General features: G+C 44.9%; 1 protein-coding gene across 1 annotated transcript in view; it reads left to right on the top strand.

Annotated features, from left to right (window-relative positions):
• Nucleotides 1–13,157, top strand: part of dzank1 (double zinc ribbon and ankyrin repeat domains 1) — an 86,456-nt gene that overhangs the window by 15,203 nt on the left and 58,096 nt on the right. The window contains exons 5-6 of the mRNA XM_080200201.1: nucleotides 1,401–1,500; nucleotides 3,877–3,998. Of these exons, the coding sequence (XP_080056327.1) occupies nucleotides 1,401–1,500; nucleotides 3,877–3,998 (222 nt within the window). The remainder of the gene's footprint in view (nucleotides 1–1,400; nucleotides 1,501–3,876; nucleotides 3,999–13,157) is intronic.

Raw genomic sequence — 13,157 nt, 5'->3', positions numbered from 1 at the left:
CCCCACAGACTTGTGGTTTTGCTTTATTTTATGCACTAAAACACTGTTTCTTTACAGCTGATTCTGGAACTACTGTAACCAGTTAATATACTTTTGGTGTAAGTCAGAGAATAAATATTGACCAGGACACTGCAGGAACTGAACTGCTGTGCTTTGAAAAAGATGCCATTGAATATTTTTTTGTTCATCGCAGAGCGCATACAGGATCAACATTTCATCTGAATATGGCATTTCCAACAGTGCAGCACCTCCGTGTTATCACACAGTAGTATTCGCCTAAATTGTGTGTTCAAGTTGCTGGAGTACTGTGTGCAGTTTTGGGCACCGTACTTATGCAAGGATATTTTGGCCTTGGAGGGAGTGCAGAGGAAGTTTACTAGGCTGATGCTGGAGTTGAGGGGGTTGAGCTATGAGGAGAGGCTGAATAAATTAGGCTTGTACTCATTAGAGTTTAGAAGAATGCGGGGAGACCTCATTGAGACGTATAAGATGATGAATGGGATGGATAGGATAGAGGTGGAGAGACTCTTCCCGCTCAGAAAGGATAGTAGGACTAGGGGGCACAGCCTCAAGATAAAGGGGGGGCGGTTTAGAACGGAGTTGAGGAGGAACTTCTTCACTCAAAGGGTGGTGAATCTCTGGAATTGTCTGCCCGTTGAAGTGGTGGAGGCTACCTCGCTAAATATTTTTAAGACGCGGGTTGATGGGTTTTTGATAAGAGAGGGGATTAAGGGTTATGGGGAGAGGGCGGGAATGTGGAACTGAGCCACGACAGATCAGCCATGATCTTATTGCATGGCGGGGCAGGCTCGAAGGGCTAGATGGCCTACTTCTGCTCCTATTTCTTATGTCCTTATGTTCTTATGACTTTCTGGGATGGGAATATTACCATTGAACTATGGCTATGTGGTAAACATGCTGATGTCAGTTAGGCCATTAAAGCTCTGCCATTAGCCACAGGTACCTGGACATAGGCAGCAATCCTGCTCCTAACATGTTATCCTCAAGGGGAGTAGGTGAAGACTGAATGTAAACTCGCTATGTTAGTTCCCTTGGTCAAATTACATGAGAACACTCCTTGTCAATGCTAAGACTTGAAGCTTGGATATCTGAGCAAGTTATTACAGATGGTTACAGAACTGTATCCTTGCATAGGTCATCACCTTTAGGTGGTCAACATAGTGTTATTCATTTCACAAAACCTGAGAGCTGTTGATTTATAAAGATTTGAAACATCATCCTTCTGCACAGGCAAATTGTACCACCGGAGTGTGGTGACTAGGGAATTTTCACAGTAACTTCAGTGCAGTGTTAATATCAGCCTATTTTTGACACTAATAGCTAAACTTAAAACTGTACTGTAACTGTGTATTTTTTAACAAATAATCTTATTGTTTTAGGAAACTGTAGAGGGGTTGGGACCTTCCACAGCCATATTGAGCACAATTCTGAGCAAGGAAAGAAAACCTGCCTGGGAAGAGGCCACTCAAAAAAATCCTGGTAGGGAATCTCAGGAATTTAATGGTTTTATCTTACAGAGATCTTTCACGTGCTAGTTTATGTTAATTCCAGTGCAAAGTACTCAGACAGTGCTACACTGTTGAAGGTGCTGTCTTTTGTTTGAATAATTTGACAACAGCACCATATTGTGTTTTCAAGCCCCTTTCACATAATAAAGGGTATAATGGCAATAGCTGCTTGACAGGAGCATTATATAACCAAGTTTGACAGTGAGCCAGATAAAGAGATATTAGGGCAGATGAAGAGCTTGTTCAAAGAGGCAGGTTTTAAGGAGTGTCTGAAAGGAGGACAAAGTAGCAAGGTGAAGAGATTTAGGGATGGAATTCCAGAGCTTTGGACCTGGCCAGCTGAAGACACGGCCATCAATGGTAGAGTGATGGAGCGATGAAATTCAGAGATGCTGAAGAGCCCAGAATTAGAGACGATTCTGATGAGTTGTAAAGATGATGCAAAATTGAGAGATAAGGAGGGGTGAGGCCATGAAGTGATTTCCAAACAACGAAGATAATTTTAAAACGTTGGCATTGCTTAACAGGGAGGAAGTGCAAGTCAGTGAGTACAGGATAACTGGTGAATGGAACTTAGGGTGGGTTAAGACATGAGCAGCAGAGTTTTGGATGACCCAAGTATATAATGACAGTGCAAGGGAGGCCAACTGGGAGTTAATTGAAATAGTTTTCCAGAACTTTCAAAGACACTGATAAAGACTTCAGTAGCAGACGAATTGAGGCAGAGGTGGAGTAAAGTGATGGGTGGCACAGTGGTTAGCACTGCTGCCTCACAGTGCCAGGAACTTAGGTTCGATTCCAAGCTTGGGTGACTGTCCGTGTGAAGTTTGCACATTCTTCCTGTGTCTGCGTGGGTTTGCTCTGGGTGTTCCGGTTTCCTCTCCATACAGTGCAGGTTAGGTGAATTGGCCATGGTAAGTTGCTCCTTGGTGTCCCAAGATGTACAGGTTAGGTGTATTGGCCATGCTAAATTATTCCTGCTGAGCAGCACAGGCAGAGGAAGCAGCATTACTTGAAGATAGTGATGTTGATACATTCTGTAATATTCTTTGTGGCTCTTGTTGTAAGCCTGCTGAACACTTGTGCAGGAATTCCAGACCAGATTTATGAGCCATGTTATAAAGGGATAATCCTTGTCACTCCAATAGCTAGTCTTTGACTTGTCATGGTGGTTTAAAAATGCAGATGGATCAGAGGACAACTACTGAATGAAGGAATTGTACTGTTGTCAGGAGAATAGCCATTCAACTGCATGAAATACTGCCTGTGCTCGCACACCATCTGCACATTAAAAGACTGGTTCCTTTCACCTGAGGTGCATGTGCGTGCAGTCAGTGACATTGTGCCATGGGGAAGCCTCCAACTCATACAAAGCCTCAACCTCCTTGTCAGGGAAGAGGGATTGAGACGTTTCCCTTTGTAAAGAGAACTTCAGTCAGCTCCCTCTTACAGCTGTGTACTGTAAATTGGGAGATGTTGTTGATATTTCCAGCAGCTGCCTGAAAAGAGCCAGCTGCATAGATGTTTGAACCATGGGGCAGAATTTTACGCTTCTCCCCGGATGGCTTTGCAGGTGATTGGACCTGTAAAACCCCCCGGAGGCTAGTCCATCTGTCCTTGTCCCAATTGAGCCAGGGGAAACATGGCTTCCTACATTTGCATGTTAGAATTCTGTTTATTTCAATGAGATCACCTCTCATTCCTCTAAAATCTAAGAGAATACAAGTCCAGTCTCCTCAATCTCTTCTTATCAGACCAGGATTCAGTCCGGTGAACCTTCATTGCACTTCCTTCGTGGCAATTGTATCCATCTTTAGGTAAGAAGACCAAAACTTACACAATACTCCAGGTGAAATCTCACCGAGGCTTTGTACAATTGCAGCAAGATTTCTTCACTCCTGTATGCAAATACTCTTGCAATAAAGGCTAAACGTGTCATTTGCCTTCCAAATTGTTTGCTGCACCTACATGATAGCTTTCAATGACTTATGAACAAGACTACCTAGGTGCCTTTGAACCCAATCTCTCCCCAGTTAAGAAATGCTGCTTGAGTTGGCTCGTTTTACAGCCAGCCCAATATTATTTTCTATTGAAGTCATTGGAAAGTTATATTGGATTAGATGCCAAGCCAGCGTCCCATAAGGTAACTTAGGTACAAATTATCCTGAATATAACTGCAATGGACTTCTGACTAACCCATCTCAGAGTGATAGAAGTGGATACAAGTTTTATTGAGAATTGACTGAGAAATTGCTTGTTAAAAGTGTGAGAGAATTTTAAATGAATTGTCTGCATTAACTATAGCTGGGAAGGGAATGCAGATTTTCATTGTACTTTTTATTACTAGAATTGAAGCTAGATGACAATGGCCTACACAAATCATTTAGTAGTCCACGTTTCCTGAACAGCCGATTAGGAACTTTGGTCCCTCGACGTGAGCTAACGGCAACATCTCAGTCCCACAGGCAGGTAAATACTTTCTCAATTTACTTTGACATACTACAAATAGGAATAATTTTCCTGCTGTTAAGTATAGTAAGGGATTCCTGGGAATGATTTGCAAAGCAGTATTATTAGATAGATCATGACGGACATTGAATGGTTTATTGGCATTGCTTGTGTCTGTCAGCCATTTTAAAACTTCAAGATCATAGAATTGTTACGGAGCAGAAGAAGGCCATTAGGCCCATCTTGTCTGCATCAGCCCTCTGAATTAGCATTAATGGGTGGGATTTTCTACATCCCTGCAGCATGTCTCGCAGAAAGATCCCACCATTGTCAAGTGATGGGATCTTCTGATCCTGCTGCTATCAATGGGGTTTCCAGTTCTGTGCATCCATGCTGCAGGGAAATGCATGGCAGAGATTCACCATTGGCAGCACTGGAAGATCCTGCCAATGAGAACATTCTCCTGCCATTCCTCGTATCCCTATATCTATATTCAAATATTATTTGAATATTTTCTATTCAAATAATCATCTAATGCATGAATGCCTTGATTGAATCTGCCGTACTTCTAGACAACGCATTCCAGACTCGAATCACTCATTATATGAAAGTTTTTTTCTTACGTCGCATTTGTCTCTTTTGCAAATCACTTTAAATCTCTGCCCTTTTGTTCATGACCCTTTTACAAGAAGCGACAGTTTCTCCCTATCTACTCTGTCCAGCCCCCTCATGATTTTGAACAGCTCTACCAAATCTCCTCTTAGCCGTCTCCTCTCCAAGGAGAACAGACCCAATTTTTCCAATATATCTTAATAACTGCAGTTCCTCATTCCTGGAACCATTTTGTAAACCTCTTCTGCATTCTCTCCAATGCGTTCACTTTCTTCCTACAGTGTGGCGCCCAGAACTGTGTGCAATATTCCAGCTAACTAGAGTCACCGCTGCCACTAATAATTCAAAGATTATATCATGTGATATTCTTCATTTAGATTACATTAACTGTGATGGTCAATAACAGTATTCTTCAGTACATGGGTTTCATTGGTTGTCAGGCTAAAATTTCATGACAGCTGTGTCAAAATTGCAAGATGACCTCCCAACAGCTTTGTGTGAGTACGTTCAGAACACAGGCTGCAACAAATGATTGATAAAATGAAGTAAAGGGGGATTGTGCACCCGTCTTCACCCCGAGCACAAAGAGTGACACAGACACAAAATTCTAGGGGAGCTTGAAAATGAGAATCATGCCGGTAAGATCTCATTTTCCAATTTTCCCAAACCCCACCAGTGACAAAATGAGGTTCCCATCCAATAAGGTTAGGAACCCCATTTCAATACATTAATATCCCATTAGCGGGCTTCCCTGCCATATTGTCCTCCCCTCCACATTAGGAATTCCCCAATGTCGGCAAGCTTCACAGCCAATTTTTAAAACCAGATTAAAGGCGAAAGGAACCCACCAGGAACGTGAGGTAATTACGGTCCCCGGAGGGAGAGGGACATGTCTGAGAATTGGGGGGTGGTTCCCAGTGTCTGTGAGGAGGGGGGAGGCCTTCTGGGAGTTGTGGGGGGTAGGGGCAAATCCAGTAGCCTGGCTTTCTCAAATGTCCTGATAAAATTAACAATAAGATACAGTTTTGATCCCTTACCAGCTCTCTGGCTTCTTGGTAGGGCACTTGGCACATGATAGTTAAAGCATCTACAATGTTCTCACCTTTTTTTTAAAATCCTGGGATGGAAATCAGCAGGTCCTGGGCATTTGTTGCTTTAAGCAGTATTATTTTTCCATTACTGTTATCTGACATGTTAATTTCATTGAGGCCTTATCCCTGATTCAATAATAATTTTCTCCTGATGTCTAGCATGCTGGCCTCTTCGTCTACCTTAAATACTGATGCAAAATAATTATTCAGCATGTCTGCCATTTCCTTAGTTTTATTGATAAAATCAGTTACCTGTTTGTAAGGGAACCACAAAGCTTACACCTACCCTTTTTAATAATCTCATTGTAACAGTGTTTTGCCTTGATTTTGATATCCTTTGCAAGTTTATTTTCAAACTGCCTATTTTGTAACTCTTGCTATGTTTGGTTAGCCTTTCATTTCTTTCTCAGTTGTCAGAGACTGGTATTTTTGCGCATTTGTTTGCTTTTTTGAGTTTTATGTCATCTCTCAGCTGTTTAATTGGCCATTGCTATTGTTCTTCAGAGGTATAAATTGGTTGTGAATCACCTTAATTTTTTTTGGAATCGCCTTAAATTATTTTATGAACAGTTCCCACTTTTCTTCTGTTGTTTTACCCACTAACAAGTTTGCCTGGTTCCATGTCCGTATCATCCTGTTGAAGTCAGCCTTATCTAAATGTAGAATCTTAGTAACTGTTTTTCCTTTCTCCCTTTCAAACACTAAGTCAAATTAAATGGTATTATGACTGCTATTAGATGCACATGCATTAGGCTGTTAACTAAATCTGGGTTGATTGCTAAATCTGATACGGCCTTCCACCTTGTTGATTCATGTTGTCAGAAGAAACTATCCCCCAACACACTTAAGAAATTCACTACCTTTCTGATATGTGCTAGTCTGCTTATCCCAATCTATATGACCCTTAAAATCCCTCATTAAAACCATTCTGCTTAGCTACACGTGTGTCTCATCTCTGCATACAATCCAACACTCCACGGTCATGATCAGGGATCCTGCGACAATCTTAAATCCTTCTCTATATCTTAATTCTACCCATTAAGTCTGAATTGTCTGATTACCTCTCATTATATACTCTTATTGAAGTGATTTAGTTCTTAATCTTTAAGGCTATCCTTCCCTCTTTACCATTTTCCCCATCTTACCTGCAGACCTTATATTTAGCACCAGAACTGACGATCTTGTCACTACAGTACAATTGTTACCATGTCTTACCCGCAAGCTAATAAGTCGACAAGTTTGGCAATCTAATTACAAATGATTAGACATCTGCTGGTCTTGCAGATCCTGAGATTCCCTTGTAGATATGAGATTGAATGGGTCCGATGAGAAAAGAGATCCCATTGTTTGGTGTGAATTCTATTTGCTGCTGCCAGTGCATTCTCCATTTTCAGGCACCTGCAAATTATTTTCCTGCCTCTATCAGAGTGGATGAAGGTGAACACGCACAAGCATTGTAATTAGCTTCACTTCCCCCACAGCATACGCCCCGCTTCCCAAATCCCCTTCCCCCACTCATTCAGCAAACTTCTTTTCCAACTGTGCTCCCCTTGACTACCAAACCCCTCAGACTCTGCTGCTTCCCACCCCACCACCCTATGAATCCCCGAGCCCCGCTGTTCTCTCTGACTCATTGAACTTCTCTCTCCCCTCAGAGACTCGGATTCCACAGCTGCCCTAACATGGGCCTACCAAACCCCTGAAGACTCCACCACCCTGTCAACTGCTGCCCCCCCCCCTCCCCAACAAGTCTTGGACTCCAGTGCTCCCCATAACCCCACTGAACTCTCAAAGACACAGATTCACAGCTGCCCCTACACTGGGCATACGAAACCCTTTGTGATTCAGGCTCCATGCATTACCTACTTGCTGAATCCCATGGCTCCACCAAGCATGCAGCAACAGAACACACCCTCCCAGTGGGACGAGCAGCAACTTCCCCAAGGCTATTGGCAGAGATTTTCTGGAACTCCTGAGATTCTCTCCTCCTGCCTTTGATCTTGTTGGAGGCTGAGGGAAGGCAGAGGTCAGAAAAAAACTAGAAGGGCAGAATTCCATTCTCCAAAAGTTAGAATCCCACCAAATGCCAGAAATTTCTCACCCTTGATAATCTGTCCACAGTAGGGGTGTTTTTAGGAACGCAAGTCTACTCTGCCATTTTTACCTAGACTGACATTGAAACAGGCCAAGATGGTCTATGCCAGCCTTTACCTTAATACAGATCTGCTCCCACACTAATTCATTGGACCTTGGGAGTAAAGGGATTTCTACATTTTTAAAAAAGACCCAAGATCCATCTAGCTCATCCTGGTAGTTGCATGTTATATTGATAACTATTAACCAATCATCGCAATCAGTCCTTATCAGTTAGTCTACTACACACCTGACATAACATGGGGCAAAGCTCCAGTAGTGTACCATAGGCCCAAAGTCAGCCTTTGCCTCCCAAGGACACTACTCATGATACAGTGTAGTGTCATTGTGAAATCCAACTCATCATCTTCAGTACTTTGAATTCCTTTCTGCCTACATTGATTTTAGCAGAATTAAAACGGAGAATCTGTACAACTTTAACCTCTAGAAATTTGTATCTGGAACAGTTAGCTACTTTTGCACGTATGACTCATTTCCGTGAGTATGAGAACATAACATAAGAAATAGGAGCAGGAGTAGGCCAACTAGCCCTTCGAGCCTGCCCCGCCATTCAATAAGATCATGGCTGATCTGTCGTGGCTCAGTTCCACATTCCCGCCCTCTCCCCATAACCCTTAATCCCCTCTCTCATCAAAAACCCATCAACCCGCATCTTAAAAATATTTAGCGAGGCAGCCTCCACCACTTCAACGGGCAGAGAATTCCAGAGATTCACCACCCTTTGAGTGAAGAAGTTCCTCCTCAACTCTGTTCTAAACCGCCCCCCCTTTATCTTGAGGCTATGCCCCCTAGTCCTACTATCCTTTCTGAGCGGGAAGAGTCTCTCCACCGCTATCCTATCCATCCCATTCATCATCTTATACGTCTCAATGAGATCTCCCCTCATTCTTCTAAACTCTAACGAGTATAAGCCTAATCTATTCAGCCTCTCCTCATAGCTCGACCCCCTCAACTCCGGCATTAGCCTAGTAAACCTCCTCTGCACTCCCTCCAAGGCTAAAATATCCTTGCGTAAGTACGGCGCCCAAAACTGCACACAGTACTCCAGCTGCGGCCTCACCAACGCCCTATACAGCTGCAGCAAGACCTCCCTACTTTTATATTCAATCCCCCTCGCAATGAAGGCCAGCATCCCATTAGCCTTCCTGACCACCTGCTGCACCTGCAAGCTGGGTTTTTGCGACTCATGCACAAGGACCCCGAAGTCCCTCTGCACCGTCGCCTGCTGCAGTTTTTCTCCACGTAAGTAATAATCCTTCCTACCATTATTCCTACCAAAGTGGACCACCTCGCACTTGCCAACAGTAAATTCCATTTGCCATTTCCTGGCCCATTCGCCCAGCCTATCTAGATCCTTCTGTAGACTCTCCCCACCCTCCGCACAATTTGCCTTTCCACCAATTTTGGTGTCATCAGCAAATTCCGACACCCTGCACTCCGTTCCCTCCTCCAGATCATCTATATAAATGGTAAATAGCTGAGGCCCCAGCACCGACCCCTGGGGCACTCCACTAGTCACCATCCGCCAATCCGAATAGCACCCATTGACCCCCACTCTCTGCCTCCTATTTGACAACCAGTCCTCTATCCACGCTAACACCCTACCCCCAACTCCATGCCCCCGACCTTCTGTAATAACCTCTTGTGAGGTACCTTGTCAAACGCCTTCTGAAAATCCAGAAAGACCACATCCACCGGCTCTCCTCTATCCACCGCCCTAGACACATCCTCATAGAACTCCAGTAAGTTTGTCAGACACGACTTCCCTTTAAGGAAACTGTGCTGCATCTGCTCTATCAAGCAGTTCCCCTCAAGATACCTCGCTATTTCCTCCTTGATGACGGATTCTAACATTTTACCTACAACAGACGTTAAACTAACAGGCCTATAATTCCCCGCCTTTTGCCTGGCACCCTTCTTAAACAACGGCGTAACATTAGCCGTTTTCCAATCTTATGGCACTTCCCTGGAATCCAGCGACATCTGGAAAATAACCACCAAGGCATCCACAATCACCTCCGCCATTTCTTCCAGGACCCTCGGATGCATTCCATCCGGTCCTGGGGACTTGTCCACAATCAGCCCCTCCAGTCTGTCGAGCACCACCTCTCTAGTAACAGTAATGTCATCGAGACCCTCCAGTCCTACCACCTTTCCATCTCTAACATCCGGCAAATTATTCACGTCCTCCTCCGTGAAGACCGAAACAAAAAAGTTATTCAAGACCTCCGCCATATCCCCATCCCCTACCACTAAGTCCCCCTTCTCATCCTCTTAAGGGACCAACGTTCACCCTAGCCAGCCTCTTCCTTTTTATATGTTTATAAAAACTCTTGCTATCCTTTTTTATATTAAGCGCTAGCTCAGCTTCATAGTTTCTCCTACCCTCCTTTATCAACTTCTTTGTCAATCTTTGTTGACATTTAAACCTCTCCCAATCCTCTTCTCGCCCACTACTCTTAGCTACTCTAAACGCCTCCGCTTTTAATTTAACACTTTCCTTCACCTCCTTCGTTATCCACGGCTTATTACCTCTCCTCCTACGGTCCTTTTTGACCATTGAAATAAATTTCCGCTGAGCACCAAGAAAGATCTCCTTAAAGATCCTCCACTGCTCCTCAGCAGACCTACCTTCCAACGCGCTCCCCCAGTCCACAGTCGCCAATTCTTCTCTCATCCTACCGTACTCCCCTCTGTTCAAACAAAGGACGCGTGTCTGGGAACCCACTTTCTCTTCCTCCATCTGCACCAGAAACTCCACCATACAATGATCACTCCCCCCAAGAGGATCCTTCACCGCAAGCTCCCTAATTCTACCCGCCTCATTACATAGCACCAGATCCAAGATAGCTCGCTCCCTTGTCGGCTCCAACACACACTGTTCAAGGAAACTATCCCGGCAGCATTCCAAGAACTCCTCCTCGAGCCCACCGCGTCCAACATGGGTCGACCAATCAATATGCAGATTGAAATCCCCCATAACTACGGCCGTCCCATTCCTGCACGCCGCACTTATTTGTGCGTTAACAGCCCGCCCCACCTCCAGATCATTATTGGGGGGCCTATAGACGACACCCACCAGCGTCTTCCTCCCTTTGCTGTTCCTAATCTCTACCCACAACGATTCCACCTTCTGCTCCTTGGCTCCAATATCATCCCTCGCTACCACCCTGATGCTATCCTTAATCAGCAGAGCTACGCCCACGCCTTTTCCCTCCCGCCTATCCTTCCTAAACACTTGATACCCCTGGACATTCAGCTCCCAGTCCCTGTCACCTTGCAGCCACGTCTCTGTAATGGCCACCAGATCATATCCATTTGTGTCGATCTGCGCCACCAACTCATCCACTTTATTCCTAATGCTTCACGCATTCAGATAAAGCACCTTCATCCCAGCCTTCACCTGTACCTTATTTGCTGGAACGCCACCAACCATACTCACGCCCCTTACTTCCTCTATTATTGGGACATCGTCGGCCTCCATCCTTACCTGTACTGTCTCCTTAACTTTAGACCCCGCAATGTCACCTACCCTCACAACCCCCGCCCCCCCCCCCCAATTAGTTTAAAGCCCTGTCTACAGTCCTCTTTACACGATTAGCCAGCACTCTGATCCCAGCACGGTTCAGACCAACCCCATCCCACCTGAACAGGTCCCACCTACCCCAATACTGGTGCCAATGCCCCATAAATTCAAACCCATTCCTCCCACACCAATCCCTGAGCCACCCATTCACTTCCTTAATCCTATCAACCCTACGCCCGTCTGCACTCGGTTCAGGCAGTAGCCCAGAGATGACCACCTTGTCAGTTCTACTTTTTAATTCCATTCCCAGCTTTTCATACTCCCTCCCCAGATCCTCAGTTTGCATTTTGCCTACATCGTCGGCACCCACATGAACAACTACGACCGGATTCTCACCCTCCCACTCCAGGTTCCTCTGCAGCCCAGCTGCGACATCCCGGGCTTGAGCACCAGGCAGACAACACACCCTTCTGTGCACTTTGTCATTGTGACAAAGGACAGTGTCAATACCCTTCACCCCACTATCCCCAATTACAACTACGTTCCTTTTCCCCTTCTCTTTGCCTATGGCCTGCTGCATCACTGTACCGTGTGCAGTCTGCTCACCGACCTCACCTCCCTCGTTCTCGTCCAGACTGGAAGCAAGAACCTCAAACCTGTTATGCAGCTTGAGAGGCTGAGGCCTCCTCTCTCCACCCTCCTTCCTTCTCTCAGCAGCCCCCTCTTGTTCCTGACCCTTAGAGTTAGCCAGTCTAGGGGGGGTGGATGTTACTTGCACCCCATTGACAATGGCACCCTTTCTCCCCCTGATGAGCCTCAGCATCTGTAGCTCAGAGGCCAGCTCATCTACCTTGAGCTGGAGCTCCTCCAGCAACCTGCACTTACTGCAGACATGGTCACTGGGAAGGACCCTGGGGTCCACCAGTTCCCACATCATACAGAAACCACACATCACATGCCCCTCCATTATTCACTGCAGTAATTTTGAAAATTTCCACACGAATTCACCTGGCCCTTTTTCTCCCAAGCCCTTTTGATATTAAGCCCTAATTGCTCACTCTGCTTCCCTCTCACTCCACTGCCGCTCAGACGCTGCCCGCTGTCTACACCAGGCCTCCTTTTAAACCTGGCGCTGATTTAAGGCTGGCTGGCCCACAACTCCTTCTAACCACTCCCTCAGAATTCTTAAAGCAGTAAATACAATAAAATAAATGCTTTAAACAATTCTACAAAGAACAAAGTGCTTTAAACTTATTTAAACAGGTTTTTAACAGGTAAAATCTTATCTCTCTCTGCTCCTTCACTCGTCTGCTCCAGCAAACAATGGAAGGCTTCACCGTGTGACCGTGTGAGTGTCAGTTGGTCTCTAAAACTTGGTGAATAGGTTTATTGGAGAGTCATCTGCCCTTCCCTTTCCCATCTAGACGAGCTGACTGGAATTCTCTGCCTCAAAGGATAGTGGAAGCCGGATCATTAAAAGTATTTAAAGTGTACATGGATAAATATTTGATAGATCAAAGAATTGAGGGCTATGAGGAAATGGCACAGAGAAAGAATTGAGGTCAGCTCAGATTATCCATGATAATATTGAATGGTGGGGTAGGCTTGAAGACCCTGATGGCTACTCTTGTTTTCTTATGACTCATCTAGTAGATGGACTAGAAGTTACAGAAAACTAATAACACAAGAGAGGAAATCACAACTTCCAGACCGTCTGGGTTTCCTTCACAGACTGTGATTTGAGAGAAAAAATTTAATGTGTTTCATGTATGTGAACTTTTTCATCTTCTCATTTGT

Source organism: Carcharhinus amblyrhynchos, chromosome 12 (genome assembly GCF_965287045.1).
Source record: "Carcharhinus amblyrhynchos chromosome 12, sCarAmb.v2.hapA, whole genome shotgun sequence".
Classification (NCBI taxonomy): domain Eukaryota; kingdom Metazoa; phylum Chordata; class Chondrichthyes; order Carcharhiniformes; family Carcharhinidae; genus Carcharhinus; species Carcharhinus amblyrhynchos.
This window is presented reverse-complemented; position numbering and strand designations above follow the sequence as displayed.